This window comes from Cajanus cajan, chromosome 7 (genome assembly GCF_000230855.2).
Source record: "Cajanus cajan strain Asha chromosome 7, NIPB_CcT2T_4, whole genome shotgun sequence".
NCBI classification, from domain to species: domain Eukaryota; kingdom Viridiplantae; phylum Streptophyta; class Magnoliopsida; order Fabales; family Fabaceae; genus Cajanus; species Cajanus cajan.
The window spans coordinates 49,103,890-49,122,965 of record NC_138523.1 but is presented as its reverse complement, the minus strand read 5'-3'; the positions used below and the strand labels follow the sequence as shown (position 1 = coordinate 49,122,965).

The 19,076-nt window shown below is 28.4% G+C and overlaps 2 protein-coding genes across 2 annotated transcripts; one reads left to right on the top strand and one right to left on the bottom strand.

Annotated features, from left to right (window-relative positions):
• The first annotated feature begins 2,333 nt into the window (after positions 1-2,333).
• On the top strand, positions 2,334-4,383 carry LOC145949587 (geraniol 8-hydroxylase). The gene is made up of 3 exons (XM_083059953.1): positions 2,334-2,491; positions 2,627-3,531; positions 3,621-4,383. Exons 2-3 carry the CDS (start codon positions 2,635-2,637, stop codon positions 4,203-4,205), a joined length of 1,482 nt encoding a protein of 493 aa, XP_082916079.1. The 5' UTR covers positions 2,334-2,491; positions 2,627-2,634; the 3' UTR covers positions 4,206-4,383.
• A 2,281-nt stretch (positions 4,384-6,664) lies between these two features.
• Positions 6,665-9,494, bottom strand: LOC145949456 (uncharacterized). Its single transcript, XM_083059383.1, has 6 exons — positions 9,206-9,494; positions 8,626-8,770; positions 8,293-8,546; positions 7,830-8,192; positions 6,908-7,647; positions 6,665-6,778 (listed from the first exon to the last, which is right to left on the bottom strand). The coding sequence occupies exons 1-4, from the start codon at positions 9,479-9,481 to the stop codon at positions 7,944-7,946; spliced, it is 924 nt and encodes a 307-aa protein (XP_082915509.1). The 5' UTR covers positions 9,482-9,494; the 3' UTR covers positions 6,665-6,778; positions 6,908-7,647; positions 7,830-7,943.
• Positions 9,495-19,076: the final 9,582 nt, after the last annotated feature.

The following is a 19,076-nucleotide window of genomic DNA, read 5'->3' as shown; positions in this document are numbered from 1 at the left end:
ATTTTTCTTTGTGAAACACGAGGATAAGATAGGCATAATTTTGATTTAGACATGGAAAATGATGTTACACGCGAGTGAAGGAACTTACATGAGAAAAAATTGGCGTGGATTCCGAAATAGGAAGGGTCTTGGATGGACTCATAAGCCAAACGTAACTATCTAACTACGACACATGATAAAAAAGTGACGAGCATTTAGATTTAAATTTAATATACTAACTTCGTGATTCAATTAATCAACGGTGGGATCTGAAGATGCTCCCGAGGTACAAACAAGTCAAGAGCCAATCACGTCCCACTGGACCTCTGTACCCACTGAATAAGTCTAATTAGTTAAGAGAAAGATAAGTCTTAATTTAAATAGATAAATAGTGTATGAGATTAATTTAAAAAGTTCACAATAAATAAATACTATAAATATATAAATCATATTTTAAATTTATAATAAATAATTTGTTCTACAATATAAATTATTTTTAATTATTATTAGTATTTTAGTATGTGTAATATGTACATGTTAAATATTTATTATATATAACTAAAAAATGAAAATAAAACATGTATATAAATGAATACTATATTTAAATGTATAAATTATATTTTAAATTTATGATAAATAATTTATATTATAGTACAATATTATTTTATGGTTGTTAAAACTTAACACTAAAACAGGATGTTAGTTAGACCAAATTAATTAAGGGTAGAGGACACACAGATGGTGGTTAAGAATTGACACTGACACTAAAATTCGATAACAATGTCATTCCAAATTTAAAATAATACCTAATTAGTTCCTCACTCGTTTCATATTCGTATAATAAATTCTGAACCATATATATACTTATCCTCTAGTCAAATATTCAAACTCATCAAACCAATTTTCTGTTTTCTTAGTCTTCTTGGCGGCTTGTCTTTCTTTCACGTGAATATACATGATTTTTCTGGGTTTACAAAAATAATAAAAATAAATCACATCCTGAATGTTCATTATCTAACACACACAGTTTGGAGAGTGAACTTTTGATTTCCTACTTCTTTAATAATTCATATACATGTGGATTTCGCACTAAGTACTTTCATAACTAGTACAATAATTTACCCCTCTCAATCGTTTATCTGTATCTATATATTAATTTTATTTTCTTAATCATTCATATTTATTCCTTCTCTAAAATAATTTTAATATTTTTTAAAAATTAATAATAATTACAAAATAAATTATATAATTTTTTTAAGTATTCATTATAAATCTAAAATATAATCTATATATTTAAAAATATATTTAATCGCATAAAAATAAATATTTATATTGTACATATACTGAAAACTAGTTCTAGAACGAAGGAAAATGGTGTATAGATTAAAAGGTTAAAGCTCATAGTTGACTAATTAAAAATAAATAAATGAGAGGGATGAGGTCGAAGTCTCACTCTGCATACATATGCATATTCACTAACCCAAAACTTAGTTTCTTGCAAATAATGACGTATTTGCGGGACACGTCATGGCAGAGAAATTCACTGCGTTTTAGATGCTCTAATTTCTCAACACGTGTTTATTAACACGTAGTGTATCATCTATTATTACTCTCTATATCATATATAATTACATGTTATTAATTTTTATTATCGTAAATTAACAAAAAAAATTAAATATTATGTAGAGTTTAATCGAGACCTGACGATCTTAAAATGTCTAATAACATTCCCATTAATAAAGAATTATTAGACGGTTCATGACAATATATGTATATTCCCAAATGTTTTTTATTTTAATTTTATTTTACATGATATATTATTAACTTGATATCAATAGTTTTTTTTTTTTTATAAAAAAATAAATACTACTATAGACTGATTAGGATACATTTGATAGTCATAAAGTCATAATTTCTTTCTCTGTATTAATTTTAATTAATTTTTTTTTGTAATAATAAGAAAGATTACAAAGAGGGTCTCAATGAAGATTGAACTAGATCCTCATGCTTTTAACTATTCTAATCCTTTCTCACCCAACTATTATAATAACCCTAGTGTTATTAATTTTAATTAGTTAAGTACTATTTGTGTAGCTCAAATGAGTGTAGCGAGGTTGGTTCCTACATTATGTTGTTAATAGATAGTATTGTAAATATAATATTTAATGTTTAGAGATTAGGGTTTAATTTGTTTGGTATCCTTGTTCTGCCACGTGACGGTAGAAACACACTTGTACCCAGTTACGAAAGTTACGTTGTGGTTTACATTCTTCGAATAGCTAGCGCAGTCAACGTGCAAGGACAAGTCTAAAACCGCGTAAAGCAACGGTAGATGAATCATTAATAAACGGTTTAAATATTTATTGTAAAAGAAAACATGATTTTGATGGTGAAAATATATAGTAGAGTTAGTTCAATCCATCTATAAAAGGAGGAGAAGAAGAAAGCAGGTGGCAGGAATTGTTTGAGTGAGTTTCTTCTTACAAACAGCTTATTAAATTAATTGAGAGAGGTATGTATAACGAAGTCCTTACTCCTCTAGTTTCACTTTTCAGATATATAGATATGTATGTTAATATTAATGAATAATGATGAATGCATTAATATATTAATTCTTACGTAAATTTGATTGTGTTTATTGGCTCAGAAATATAGATGGATAGTGTGGTAAGCACAGTGATGGTGGTGTTGGCAATGGCAATGGCATTGGCATGCAGCCTCATGCAAATGCATGCAAGAAGAAGAAAATCGAACTACAAGCTTCCACCGGGACCCTCCCTAGTGAGCATAATCAGAAACTCGTTGGAACTGTACAAGAAGCCACAGCAGACAATGGCGAAGCTAGCCAAGGTGTACGGCCCAATAATGCGTTTCAAGATAGGCCAATCAACGACAGTAATAATCTCTTCCACAGACGCAGCCAAAGAGATTCTCCAAACCCACGACACGTTATTCTCGGACAGAACAAACCCCGACATCACCACAGCCTACAACCACAACCATTACAGCTTGGTCTTTCTCCCCGTTTCACCCCTCTGGCAAGAACTCAGAAAAATCTGCCACGGAAACTTGTTTTCCACCAAAACCCTCGACGCTAGCCAAGACCTTAGACGCAAGAAACTGCAGGAACTCCTGGCTGATATCCGCCATAGCAGCCTCAATGAAGAAACTGTGGACGTTGGAAGAGCAGCTTTCATGGCCTGCATTAACTTTCTGTCTTACGCCTTTGTCTCTCAGGATTTTGTTCCCTCTGTAGGTGATGGCGAGTACAAGCACATAGTGGGGACTCTCTTGAAAGCAACTGGTACACCAAACTTGGTGGATTACTTCCCCATGTTGAGGATTTTCGATCCACAAGGCATCAGAAGGCACACCACCAATTACATTGACAAGCTGTTCGACGTGTTGGAACCCTTAATTGACCAACGCATGAAGATGAGGCGAGAGAAGAAGGATTATGTCACAAACCACGACATGTTAGATATCTTGTTGGAAGTTTCTGAAAGGAGCAGCGACAAGATACATAAGAAGCAGATCAAACATTTGTTCCTTGTATGTATATACTTAATTTTCCACATGCAGATAATGAGCTTTTTTAATTACTAATTATATATGTTTAATTTGTAATAATATATATATAGGATCTTTTGGTTGCGGGAACTGACACAACAGCGTATGGATTAGAAAGGACAATGAGTGAACTGATGCACAACCCTGAGGCGATGTCAAAGGTGAAAAAGGAGTTAGCAGAAACCATTGGAGTAGGCAAAGCTGTTGAGGAATCGGACGTGGCAAGGCTTCCTTACTTACAAGCAGTGATCAAAGAGAGTTTACGTATGCACCCACCAGCACCACTGTTACTGCCACGTAGAGCCAAGAGAGACGTTCAAGTGTGTGGATACACCGTCCCAAAGGGTGCCCAAGTCCTGGTCAACGAGTGGGCCATTGGTAGGAACCCACAGGTATGGGATAACGCTCATGTTTTCTCCCCAGAAAGATTTTTAGACTCTGATATTGACGTCAAGGGTCGACATTTTAAGCTCACACCATTTGGCAGTGGAAGACGCATATGCCCTGGCTCTCCTCTTGCGCTCAGAATGTTGCATCTCATGTTGGGTTCTTTGATCAACTGTTTTGACTGGAAACTCCAAAACAACATGGATCCTAAGGATATGGATTTGGATCTCTCCCTCACAGCTCTTCCTGTTATCGTAAACACCAACTAATTCATTACTTATACCTCGCTCTATAACAACATAAATAATAAGCACCCTTTCAGTTCAATGCAGAAACCCTAGGATTTTATGTATTTCTGTAACGTTCTTCTACTTTCATTTTATTTTCTATCCATATGTAAAATAGTGCCGGCTTGAAAAAACTCAATATTGCTCTCTAAATTTTTTCCATCTTGTCCAATTATTATTTTATTTTATTTTCTCGCTTGCTTTGTCGTTTGGTTTAATTAAATTTTAATCATCCTACATAATTAACTAGGATTAGTCTTAACTATAATTTTATATTATAGAATTTGTACTTTTGCTAAAAGTTGATCTTGTACAATGTTAAAATATCTTATCCATACGTGAGGAAAATATCTTATCCTATACGTTGTGGCCCAAAAGTGAGGAAGACTAGACTGCATGCTCACACTCACTTCATTTGTCATTATTAGACACACAAGCTAATCAATTGATGTCCACATATTACTTCGGTGCATGTTTTACACGATATCTTGGTCCTCTCCATTATTTTCTTTATATATATAAGTAAAAAATATTTAAATTCTTTTAACTAAAATATAAATAAATTTTCATCAAAATAATTTTATTTAATGTTCTTAATTCAAAAATATTCTTAAAATAATAAATAAGAGCATTATTCACTATGTATGATTATGAATACTATAAAATAAAACTGTGTACAAAGCAATTAATATAGTGTGAAATTTTATATTAGACATAAATATAATTCATATTTATAATTTATTGCAATGTCAAAATGATCGTTTTACTTCTAGTAAAAATTATTTTTTTAAACAATGCACAATATGATACAAATATTCTATGCAATTAGATAAATGAGTTATAAAAACTGTCCACAAAAAATTAAAATCATATTAATACAGATAATATTGTATTCTTCAATTAATTATTTTGAATATTAAACTATAAAAAAAATATGAAATATTAATTTTATGCGATTAAATACATCTTAAAATATATATTATATTTTATATTTATAATGAATACTTAAAAAAAATTAAATAAATAAGACCTACCAAAATCCTTCTTTGATTTGAACTTATCGAGTTTAAAATCTTGACCAAAATGTTGTAATGTAATTCAAAAAATAAAAATAAAAATTCATAACATATCATAAATTCAAAGACAGAAACATGGTTCAGAAACGGAAAACAAAAATTCATAACATAACATATACTAAAAAAGTTCAAAGAAATCCAAATATTTCTTTCACGATGTCAACCTTTCTATTTCTTGTTAATCACTTTGTTGAAGTGTTTGCGGGTTACTTTTCAATGTGCAATGGGAAATCCAAATATTTCTTTAGATTATAAGTGAACTTAATTAATATCAATAATCTCTACAATCTTCTGCATCTTTCGACTTATAACTCAGGTTGAGACAAAAGCTTTAAAAAAACAGGTCTAAGATTGTAGGCCTGTGTCTTGTGACCTTGAAAGGTTTCCAAGAACCTTCCTTCGCAACTAATCTTATCATGTTGCCCAATTTCTCCATGTAGAAGACAAAGGTATGGAGAAAGGGGATCCCCTTTCCTCAGACCCGCATAATAGGAAAGTAATTGTTTTATTTGCATTTCAGAGAAGAGTAATAATCATGACCGAGGAAATGAAAGAAAAAATACAAATTATAATATCTTTTTTGATGCATTAAAATTACAATGATAACTTCAAATTTTGAACCTAGAATCGTGAGCAATTAGAAACACTACAAGAAAAAATGATTTTTATGATGATAATATTTGTCACTATAACCTTAAAAAATCGTCACTACATATATCTTGTGACGAAATTTTGATTTGTCACCAGTCGTCACTAATATGCGAGTCACTATTTCATTAGTGACTATTTTCTAGATGTCACAAATAAAATATTTATTGTGATAAAAATATCGTCACTAGTACTCATACACAATAATGACAAACTCATGTTGTCACAAGTATACGAGACTATATAGTGATAATTTAATCGTCACTACTAAAAATTAATAATGATAATAATAATAATAATAACAAATTATTATTATTATTATGCTATTAAATGTCAATTTTTTGTCACTGATTATTAATTTTAATCGATAGAATTTTATGACAATTTTTTTATAATAATTTATATTGTTTGATTATCACTATTTATTTAATTTAAAAATAATGCACTCGTCACTTTTTTAAATGTTAAATTGAAAATGAATTAAAGTAAATACATGATTAAATAATTCAAATATAACATTAATATATATATATATATATATATATATATATATATATATATATAATGCAGTACATGTACAATAATGAACTAAAATACAAAAATATTTATTAGAGTAAATGCATCAGTATTGGACACAAGTTAAAACACTAAATCACTAAATATAAATGAACCATTACATGTTTAATAACAAAAATTGAAACATAATAACAACAAAATTTTAAATCCAAAATATCGTATATTAAACTATTACAACTACTAACATTTCATAAATTTTAAATTAAATAGACTATTCTCCAAGTAAAAAGGCAACATCTTCATGAATTTCCAGTCCTGCAAATAAATATAAGAAATAATAATAATTATGTAGAAAAATAAAATAATTGGTGTTTTTTTAAAATTTAATCATATATAAGTTATTATAAAATATTAATTAATAAAATATTTCAAAAAAAAACTTACATTTTTAACTTAAGCACTTGAGTCAGTAGAGTCTATGGCATCACATTTCTCCTAACAAGTTAGTTATGTGACGCTTCACTTCATTCTCAACATTTTACTTCATTTGCTCTTGTTGAGCATCAATCAATTCTCTTTGAGATTGCAATTCAATTTGTAGTTGAATATTGGTCTCCTCTTGCTTTTTAGTAATATCAGTCAGTTTTTGCACTTTTAAATCTAAATTATTTGCTCGATTTTGAACATTCTCAAGTTGATTTTGAAAAAATTGTTTTTGTGAAAATTTCTTAGTTATTCCTGAACTGCCAACACCTATAGAGTGATTTGGTTTTCTTCCTAAAACAATGGCAAAGTCTTCCACAAATGGTACACGGGCCTTTGAAATATTTTCCTGATATGTATCACTTACATTCTTCAAATCTTCCTATAAAAAATATAAAAAAAATTATGATGTCATTAAAGTTTCACTATACTAGTTCACAAATAGATATTAAAAAATTGCATAAAAGCATTATTACTAACTATCAACACATAAAGAAAATTGCAACTATATATAATATGTCACATACAACATATATAATTAATGTTTTATATTTAATAACAACATAAATTCTATAAAATATCTTTTTACTTACCATAATTTGTTCTCCATTTGGAATGCACCAAGTCCTATTAGATCTCATACGTGTTGCTTTCCAAACTTCCATAGCGTTTGACCATTCATCAGCTTTGGATTCTTGTTTCTATTAAAATAAAATAATAAAATAATACAAGTAAATTAATGATTAAATTATCAAAAATAAAATTTAGTGTTGAATGACTTTATAAATTTGCAAACCTTACATTTATTGATATCTTATTCTAATGAAAATAAAAAGGGCAATTGTTTTATATAATGTACAAAGAATTTTACATGAAATATTACCATTTCAAATGCCTTTTGCACAATTGATTTTGTACCGGTAATTGATTTCATCTCTTGCTTGCTTCGATTAACTTTATTTTTTAAGCTCATTTCTTGCATATGAATAAAAATTATTTATAATCTTATAAATATAAAATTATAACAAATAAATTTAAACTCAAAATATTTAAGTAATTTTACCTGAAATTTTAAATCACTCCACTTATTATTGATTAACCAATTCCAATCATCAGGAGATACATTTTTTGGCCTTCCCTTCTTTTTGAGATATAGTTGATGTAAATGATAAAGCATATTTTTGTATTGAGATTGAATTTGCTTCATTGCATATTCCTTAACCTCATCAGATAAACTTAATGCATCCTATGTCACATGAATATTATAAGAGAAACAAAAACAAAACATTATCAAATGAAGTTTAAAAATATAAATTATGTTGAATGAAAGTAGTAACCATACTAACCTTCATATGTTTCCACATTTCATCTACATCATCTTTAGCTATTTCACTCCAACTATTAACTTGCAAAGGAGCTTTCTGGCGTATACAAACTTGTGCCTCTGACTTAAAATATATTGCATGTTTTCCACATATCTTATAAAATGGTGGAGGAAATTGAATATCAATATTTTTTCCTTTTGCCATAGGCCTTTCTTTTTTCTTTTTAAATTTTGCATTAATTGTATGTCCATGTCCTTTCCTTATGGTATGATCACCTAAAATAAATAAGATAAATTAATAGTATTTTATAATAATATTATTTTATTTTCTCCTAAAAAAGTGTCATAAAAGTACCTGAATTAAATTCAACTTGTTCTACATTCATAGTTTCTGAGGCTTGAGCTGTCCTATTGAGTTGAGACTCATTCACTTGTTTTTCAACGTGTGTAAATGGACCATTAGAGACTCTTTTAGAATTCAATCTCAATGGTCTTATCACCTATCAATTAGAATAATTAATTATAAAAATTAAAGGTAAATACAAATTACATTATTAAATAAGTAAAAAAGAATGTCATATCAAATTGATGAATTGTCTGTGCATTTCAAGTATCAATCTAAAATGATAAGATTTGTCTAAAATTGGTGTTCTCTAAGAACTACAAAGTGACTATCTATACAAAGGTTTTTAAAAAATTTTGTATGAGCATATAAGATTATGAGACACCATGCTTGGTTGAAAGACTATCATCAATAAACTTGTAAACTATAAATTTTAGGGATTAGTAATATTTGATAGGAAAAGTTTTTCCTAAATGCATATGTTATTAACTTAAATGATTAACAAAATAAATTACTCTAATACAATCTACCATAATTCAATAACAAAATAATGCATATTAGAATTACAATGAAAAAAAATTTCAACACTTGCCTTTCTTTTTCGTGACCCAAAAGCATTTTCAACAGTAAAATCATTATCGTTGTTATCCTCACTAGAAAAATTTGATCCAAGTTCTTCTTCACCTTCAAGTATGTAGTCTTCATCATCCTTTTCAACTTTCTCTTTATCTCTCTTCTTAGAATTTTGAATCAGACCCTTAAAAATGGAGGAGATTTGGGGCAACCCAAGAGCCTCTAATCTTGCTCTATTTTCTGCAATTTTTTTCATCCTCTGCTCCTCATACTTGAAAGTTTCAAGCTTTGACATTGTTTTTCTCTTCTTCACTACAAATAATAAACCTTTCAATATTAGATATATTAAGTTTATATTAGCATTTAAGAATCCAATTGGAACAGTAAAAAAAAATCAATCTTTGAAATTATTGATTCTTCTTTTTCCAATTGTACATTTTTTTAATCATATATCACAATCTTTGTTTATCATTTTGTGATAGGGTTTAGTTATTAGTTTACTGTCCAGAGAAACTTATTACAACAATCAATAGAATGGAAATTGATGATGACCTAATTACAATAATCAAGAGAATTGAATTGGGAAAGAGAGAATGATGATATAAAGAAAATAAAAATACCGTACAATGTTTCTGATTGCAAAAGGCGAACCAAACTTTCTTGACAAGAGGAAAAAGAGAATAAAGTTGGAATGTTACCTTAGATTTTTCCACGCTCTTCGTTTTCTTCAACGTTCTTGATGAGAGAGAAAATAAAAAGAAAAGAGGGAGGTTACCTAAAATCTTTTTCCTTCTCGCTAGTTTATCAGTGTGTCTCCTGAAAAATAAGAAAGTGGGAGGTTACCTATTCACGCTTGTTTATCAGTGTGCAGTGTGCCTCGTGAATTTGTTTTAGGTTAAGTAAAAAAGTTAAACAATAAATAAATAAAATAATAAAAAAATTATAAATAAAAAAATAAATTTTAATTCCTTAAAATAAGGATATTATTTATTATTGTTTTTATTAAATAATTCAAGATTATGTTATATAAATTAAATTTTCATAAAAAAAAAAATAAGCTACGCATTTTTTCAAAGACCTAAGATTACAAATTTCAATAATTAATTTTATGTCATTAATATTTTTTGTTATTATTATAAAAGTTGATAGAAAGATTAATAGTAGTTGAAATAAAAAACATTTATTAGTGTGTCTCAAAAGGTATAAATTTTAAAATTTTTATAAAATATTTGCAAGTTTGTCATATTGTAAAAGTTAATAATTAATTTTTTAATTCTCAAAACAATATAATTCAAACACTAAAAATATTATTGTATTACATATATTAAATAACATATTATCTACTAATAATATGAAGAGAATAAGTTGTGCAGTAAGTACTTCCTTCCAACATATTTCTATATACAAATTTTATAAAATAAAATTAAAACTCTATTTTTTATAAAAATTATATAATAGAATAACTTATTAATACTATACTGGTATCATAATACATTAATCATATTAATTTTAAATTATTGTAATTAAGTAATTAAAAATTAATATAAAAATATTTATAATTATATGCTAAAATATAATGAATATTAACGGTAAAAATATCACATTAACATAGTGAACAACTTTTGTAACAATTTTTTCCCTAAAATATCATAAATAGTAGTTATAAAAACTATTATTTATTTTTTTTAATATAAGAAATGTAATTAAACATAAATTTATATAAAAGTATTAATTATTCCAGTTTTAAATTATTTTTAAAAAATAATATATATATATATATATATATATATATATATATATATAATATAACATTAGTAAATATACAAGAAATAACTTCTTCTGCAATTATTTTTCTCAAAAATTCATTAGTTACATTAATTTTAAATTATTATAGTTTTTAAAGTAAAAACAATTATAAAATTTACATAAAAATTAATTATTAAAAACAATTACGGTTATATGCTAAAACTAATGAATATTAACGAACAAAATAACACACATTCATAAAGTGAACAATTTCAGGAATAACTATTTTTTCTTTAAAATATCAAAAAAAATAATTATAAAAATTATTATGTATTATGTTAATATAAGGAATATAATCTATTAATTTAACAATATAAAGGAAAGATGTTCTTCAACAACTTCCTCAAAAACTCTCAAAAAAAAACTTTTTTATATAAATTTTAATTATAAAAATAAAATAAAATAATACAAAAAGTATCATAAAACATTAATTACATTATTTTTAAATTATCGTCATTTTAAAGTAAAAGTAATTATAAAATTTACATAAGAATAATAATTATTATTACTATTATATACTAAAAAATAATGAATATATGCAAGAAACAACTTCTGCAACAATTCTTTTTCTTTAAAATATCAAAAGAATAATTATAAAAATTTCTATTACTAATATATTACTATTAGGAAAAATATGTTTTAGAAAGAAAAGTCATGTCAAGTAGTCAAATTGATGTCAAGATATGTATATACTTAGGTTATCATTATCTCCTTCATATGCTAACATTTCATTCAAATATAGGCTATAATTTATATATAAAAAAATGTTCAATAATTTATAACAAGTTAATTTATATTTATTTTTTAATATTAGTTTTTACTTATTCTTAATATAATTATACTTTGCATATATTTTTGTTGTCAATTTTTATTTACAAAATTAATTATATATCATTTTATCTAATTTACTAAAATAAATTGTCCATAGCATGAGGATTAACATAATATATTAAAAAAATTAGAAGGTGCAAAATGATAGGGGCCAGGATTCTCCTTAACTTTCAAGTAGGTCCTTCCTTATACACAACAATAATAAAGTAACACCATGAGGGCAACACATTCAGATGCTCCAACCTTAAAAAAAAAATCTAGTTGCATATTAAAAGAAAGAATGTATGATTTATAAAAGAAAATAAAACACAAAAAAGGTATGTTTTGTAACAAAAAAAAAGAGAATGAAAAGTGTGTTTTGTAACAAAATAAAACATGAAAGGTTTGTTTGGTAACTAAAAATATACGGAAGGTATGCAAATTTCTAAAATTTTAATTTAAGAAAATCATTTTAAAATGTAAAATAATTTTAAAAATATTTATTCTAAAATATCCTAAAAATATTCTCATCACTTCCATTCAAGATAATTATTTTAGTTATACAGAGAAAATAAACTAGTTTAATTTTATTTGATATTTTTTTAGAGTTAGGTAATAAATTTTAAAATATTTATTTATTATAATATTTTAATTCATAATATAAATATTATGTGCAATGGACAAACTTAAATGTTATTAAGTAAATAAATGAAAAAGACTATTTAATTAACAACTAAAATAATCTTATTTAAATTATTTGATTTAATTATCATTTAGATAATATTTGTTATATTTTAACATTTTTTATTAATAGAGATAATGTTATTATCTTAATTTGGATAATGTTATCATCATAGATAATTTGTTAATAAAAGTTTTTTTTTTTCAGGTTTGAATGTTCTATATATAGTCATGATAAGTACATGAGAATGCATAATATTTTCCTTTACTATAATTTCAAGTCTGAGTCATTGATATGCAGTTGGATTGAGTACTTGAAAAAAGATATCTATCACAAGAGGAAGATTGTTTTAATTGTGGATTCTACAAAAAAATATATATATATACAAAGGTTAGTAAATTTTTTATTAAATTTGACATTTTAAATTGATAATATATGTGTTATTTGATCTAGCTTTTTTGCTATATGGTGTGATGCATATTGACATGTTTCTCTTTGTTCATTGTCTTAGATGATTTGGTAATTTAAAAATAAAACAAAAAATCAATTTTCTAAAAGAAGTATTGTGTCTTGATTTAATTTTGAATTTTATTTTTGAAAATAGGTGATAATAAATAATAAAAAAAATTAAATATATTTCTTTTGGATTTAAATAAATTATTCTTAGAGAATAAAAGTAAAATAACATTTTATTTTATTTTAAATTAATTTTGTAAGGATTGGTTAACAAATCTTTTTTTTCATTAGAATTTTGAAACAAACTTACAAAATAAAAAATTTGAAAAGATAAAAAAGCTTTTAATCTTCGTAAGAAGAAAATGTTTTGATTCACATCAAACTCTTTACCTTAATAGTTTTAAATTTTGTTGTATGAGATAATAAAATAAAATATTTTAAAAAAATGTTAGTTTAATTTTTTAGGATCAAGTTAACTAGTACAGCATAATGAATGGAAAAGAGTGTTATAGATACCAAAGATTCTAATTGGCTAGTTGTTGTGAACACAAAGCCTCGAGATTTGTATGACATGCTCGAGGAAGCCATAGATGAGGCTTGTCAAGAAAATGAAGATATGGACTTGATCCCCTTTACATCTAATGCTCTAGATAATGAACAAGGGTTGTCTTTAAGTAGGAATGACTTAGCTCAATCCACATCTAATGGAAAACCAATAGTACCTGGAGAAGTTGTTGACAATATTGATGAAGAAAGTGACGACGAGAATATTCATTTAATAGAAGATGAAGAAAGTATTGATATTGAGGAAGATGATACTGATGATGATTATTATGTTTAGTATTTTTTTAATTACAAATTATGTTTATTGTATTGCAAATTTTTGCATATATACGAGTCTAGCATTATAATTCAATTATTTTGTTTTGGGTATAGATTAGATTTAAATTTTTATATATAATATTATAAATCTTCTAGAAGTATTTATTTTGAAAAACTTTTAATAAAATTAAAAATTTAAACTATTTAATTTATATTTATAACAATGAATTGATAGAGATGATAAATCAAAAATTTAATTTGATATATAAATATTAAGAGATAAATAGCTTGGATATAATTAATATGCTAAATTTATATTTATAACAATGAATTGATAGACATAATAAATTAAATATTTAATTTGATATATAAATATTAGGAGATAAATACCTTGAATATAAATAATATACTAATATATCAAGATAACTATAATTTTAACTATGTATGCAATCATAAAATAGTACTTATAGTATAATGATATTATATAATAACAAAAAATATATTAAGTATAAAAATAATGTTTTAAAATTTAAATAAATATTCTAAGAAATAATATATAATTTAATTTTTACTAATAATTAATATAGAGGAAAATTGATTAGAACTAGAATAAATTATTTGATAAGAATTTAGTTGATAAATTAAGTATTTTAAATTATCTAACTATAATCTTATCAAAAATTTACAATATGATCTTAATATTTTTGTATAGTTAATAATTGACTTTAAATTTGATATGAAAATATTATGATATAATTAGTTAAGATTTTAAATTATTATTTTATGAATATTTGATAATTAGAAAATAAAATAAGGAAAATACAATTTTTTTAAATTTTATACTAATTTTTTTTTATAATTTAAAACTTTCACTTAAAAATATAAAATTAACTTTAGTTTAGTGGTTATTTTCTTCTTTTAACTTTATAATAAATTATATAAATAAATAATTTTAAATATATTAATTATATTTTAAATTAAGATAAATAAATATATTAAGCTAATTATTAATAATTTATTTAAAATATTAAAATTTAATTTATAAATAAATATGACTAATATTTTATCACGGCTGCATACACAAGGCAGGATTCGAACCCTTGACCTTGTTTAAACATGGATCAACCCCTATCGCTGAACCACACGCTTGGGGTTCAATTATAAGTATTTATATATAAATAAGATTTAATATGTAATAAACAAGCATTTATAATTTTATAAATTATATTATTAAAAATTATAAAATAAATATTTTAAAATATATAAATTATTATTTAAAGTTTTAAATTTATTAAAAATAATTTAAATTATGTCATAATATTAATTTTAAATAGAAATCAATAGATTATTAATTATAAAAGTAAGTATATAGACAAATAAATATTCAAAACATAAATCAATGATGATAGTAAGTGAAAAAGGTCATGTTCAAACCATGATTTATAGACGATATATTTTTTTAATATTTATCTATTTGGTCAATTCAATTTGTGTTTCTCTATTTTTATATTAGTTGAGTTAATTTTTGAGGGCTAGAAGGTTAATTGGCCACTAAATGAGTATATTATAGAACTAACTATTTTAATTTGATTTTTATAACTTGCTAATACAATAACAATAAATATTCATAGAAACACTTCATATTTTTTATGAATAATTTGTCACTTGTAATTAAAAATAAGTCATAATTTTTATAATAATCAATCATGAATTAAAATATTTGTGACAAAGTTAACTTTTTGTGACAAAAACATTTATATATATAATAAAATTTGTATTAGTGACGATTTTAAGTTAAGAAAACAAAATTTATAGATATTAGTGTCAAATTTTTGTGACAAAGATATTTTAGTCACTATTAATAATATTATAGTGACAACTTATTTTTTTTGTCGCTATTGTAAATAACACTAGTGACAAAATAAAATTTAGTCACTAATAATATATTATTAGTGACAAGTTTTACTTTCATCACTAACAATAGTAAAAAAAAATCACATTTCTTGTAGTGAAAAAATACGAATTATATAATATAAAATTATGGTTAAGATTAATTCTAATTATGTTGGATGATTAAAATTTAATGATGTCAATTAAATCAATCGACTAACCAAGCGAGAAAATAAAATAAAATAATAATTAGATAAAGATAGAAAAAATTTAGAGAGCAATATTGAGTTTTTTCAAGCCGGCAGTATTTTACATGCATGGATAGAAAGGGTTGAAACTTGTAAGCTAAATAAAATTCGTTTTTCATCCAAACCTGTTTCTCGACAGGAAAACAAAAGTAGTTGTCAATTGATGCCTGACATGAAATTCAAATAGTTTCCCATCCGAAAAAAAATGTGTTATGTTCTTACCGGAAATCGGTCGTAGGGGACGATCTGTTGGGTAAGATCGGTGAGTCTCCTTCGCTGGTACGCTTGCTGCTCCAAGATGGGGGTGGTACCTGCAAAAGAGACGTTGATGCTAAAGTTAGGGTTTGTGTGAGTATATGTCTCGTATAAGTAATGCACGTACCTTTATGTGTATTAGGGTTTTGTTGGGCCTTGGGCCCGAGATCAGTTTATGACCTAATTGGATAGCGAGCCGATGTCGCCTAGCGCGTGTCCGAGGTCACTCCGCGTTGTGATGCCGAGCTCGAGCTTGACATAGCGGTACAGATAGTACACTAGCCCCCCGAGCTCCGAAGACCGTAGGTCGAGGAGTTAAGACCGAGCTCGACAAGGGGTCGTGACTTTTCGCGTACGCCTATTTGTCATGACGCCATGTGTCATAACTGTCACCTCGTTCCCATAACGCGTGGGCGGCGCGGTGACAAGATTGTATTTTTATTTGTTTGATGACGTGACCTCTTTGGGCCGATGTGGTATTCCGATGTCCTTGTTTCATGGTCGGGCTGAGGAGCTCGACAATAATGAGCTTACTACTTGGTTAGGCTGGTAAACCTTTGACCGAGTCAACAGATTGGTGAGGGACAAGTCGGCAACTCGGCTGGCCAGTACACTTGCCCCCCAAGCACCGAGTGATGTAAGAGCAAAGGGGCTTCTGAGGAGTTCCCAAATTTGTTGTTTGAAGGTTCAAATTCGACCTTGTTAAGTAGATTTGATCTCAAGGTTCGGACTCGACCTTGACATATCAAGGTTCGAACTTGACCTTGGTTAAGAAAATGTGATCTCAAGGTTCGGACTCAACCTTGGCATATCAAGGTTCAAACTCGACCTTGGTTAAGAAAATGTGATCTCAAGGTTCGGACTCGACCTTGGCATATCAAGGTTCGAACTCGACCTTGGTTAAGAAAATGTGATCTCAAGGTTCGAACTCGACCTTGGCATCAAGGTTCGGATTCGACCTTGGCAACAAAATTTGTATTTGAAGGTTCGAACCCGAATTTAACGTCAAGGTTCGAACTCGATCTTGGCAAGTCGTCATGGTTAATGTGCCAATCCCGAAAATGTATGGGAATGGAGTTGCTTTGTTGATTTATTTCTGAGGTGTGCCTCGTTAAAACCTTCATTGGCCAAAAACCCTTTTCTTTAGTGGGAAAAAAGGCTGAGGAGGAAAAAGAGTACATCACCTGAATTTACAAGTTAAGAGAAATAAAATTTGAGGTGGGTGGAATTCCAAGTTCCAAATTTTCCTTTGGATGGGTCTGTTCTTGCTTCTCCCCGTAATCGCTAAACAAGGTCGCCAACTTTAAATGTTCGTGGCCTGACCTTGGTCTTGCTTTCCTTGTGGTTTGTCGCGAATTGCCTTGCGGAACTCGGCATGCTCCTCCATCTGGATGTACCCAACAGCTCGAGCTCGGAGCTCGTCCACATTGGGAGGAGGTTGTCGGCAAAGGCTGTCGACGAAAGGTCCTGGCTTTAACGCCATGAGCATGGAGTGCAGTGCGACCTCGGGGTTTAAGTTACGAATTTTGACAGAGACGCTAGTGAAGCGCTCCATGAATGTCCTTAATGGTTCGTCGTTGCCCTGTCTGAGGCTGGCCAAGGCGGCGGATGTGATGTGATGAGGTCGGCTCGTTGCGTATTGCGCCGTGAATCACCTCACCAGAGTGTCGAAGCTATCGACTTATCCCATTGGCAATTGGGTATACTAGGCGAGTGCCGATCCCTTGAGCGAGGTTTGAAAAACCCCACACAGAATAGCATCTTCATTAGTGTATAGGTTTACCTGTGTGACGTATAAGTCAATGTGTTCATCGGTTAAGGGGGCTGATCAGAAAGGCACCGAGGAAGCTGGGCGCGGATACGCTCGTTCTCGGCGCGCGACGCCGCTAGGTCAACCTCATTCGCGGTACGCAGCACCGCTAGGTCAGTTTCGTGCTTGGCACGAATGTTTTACAGATCGGCGGTGTGTTGTTGCCTCATCTGCTCGACTTGTTCGATCAGCCTTCTCAATGCTGCTTCGTTGACCATGCTTGTTGTGCGATCTGCGCCATCTGTTGCGCGTCTACTATGACTTCGGGTGAATACCATAAGCGTGGCCGATAAGAGCTGTCTTGATCGGCCCCACGGTGGGCGCCAAATGTTCTTACCGGAGATCGGTCGTAGGGGACAATCTATTGGGTATGATCGGTGAGCCTCCTTCATTGGTACGCTTGCTGCTCCAAGACGGGGGTGGTACCTGCAAAAGAGACTCCGATGCTAAAGTTAGGGTTTGTGTGAGTATATGTCTCGTATAAGTAACGCACGTACCTTTGTGTGTATTAGGGTTTTGTTGGGCCTTGGGCCCGAGATCAGTTTATGACCTAATTGGATAGCGAGTCGATGTCGCCTAGCGTGTGTCCGAGGTCACTCCACGTTGTGATGCCGAGCTCGAGCTCGACATAGCGGTATGGATAGTACATGTTCCATTTACAAAAAATATCGGTTAAAACCTTTATTTGGTCCCTTATAATATTTTTTTGTTTCAATTTAATCTCACTTTAATTTTTGGTTTTAATTTGGTCCCTAATAATTTAAATTATTGCAATTTGGGACTTCCGTCCAAATGATTTCAACAGAATTAACTGGTGACCATGTGGATGTCACATGGATGCCACGTAGATGGATCTAAAATGTCTTGAATACACCTGGAATCAGAACGGCCCGTTCTGAAACCAGAACGACCCGTTCTAGTTGTATTCTTGGTGTGTAAATTTTGTATATCAAGCACTAGATTTGGTAATATTGTCAATGGGGATTGATAACTTCAATTGTTAAACATTTAGGCTATACAGTATATCATTAAGGACGATGCAACTAAGAACAATGGTAGCAGATTTTATTTCATTGTTAGTCAAACTGGAGTGAACCACTTACTACCAAAT

Excerpts from the sequence above, each read along its gene's own strand:
- LOC145949456 (XM_083059383.1), bottom strand. The coding sequence starts at position 9,481 with ATGTCAAAGCTTGAAACTTTCAAGTATGAGGAGCAGAGGATGAAAAAA. Across the intron at positions 8,547-8,625 it reads ACAAGTTGAATTTAATTCAG|GTGATCATACCATAAGGAAA; the intron begins GTACTTTTATGA and ends TATTTATTTTAG. Across the intron at positions 8,193-8,292 it reads AAATGTGGAAACATATGAAG|GATGCATTAAGTTTATCTGA; the intron begins GTTAGTATGGTT and ends CATGTGACATAG.
- LOC145949587 (XM_083059953.1), top strand. The coding sequence starts at position 2,635 with ATGGATAGTGTGGTAAGCACAGTGATGGTGGTGTTGGCAATGGCAATG. Across the intron at positions 3,532-3,620 it reads AGATCAAACATTTGTTCCTT|GATCTTTTGGTTGCGGGAAC; the intron begins GTATGTATATAC and ends ATATATATATAG.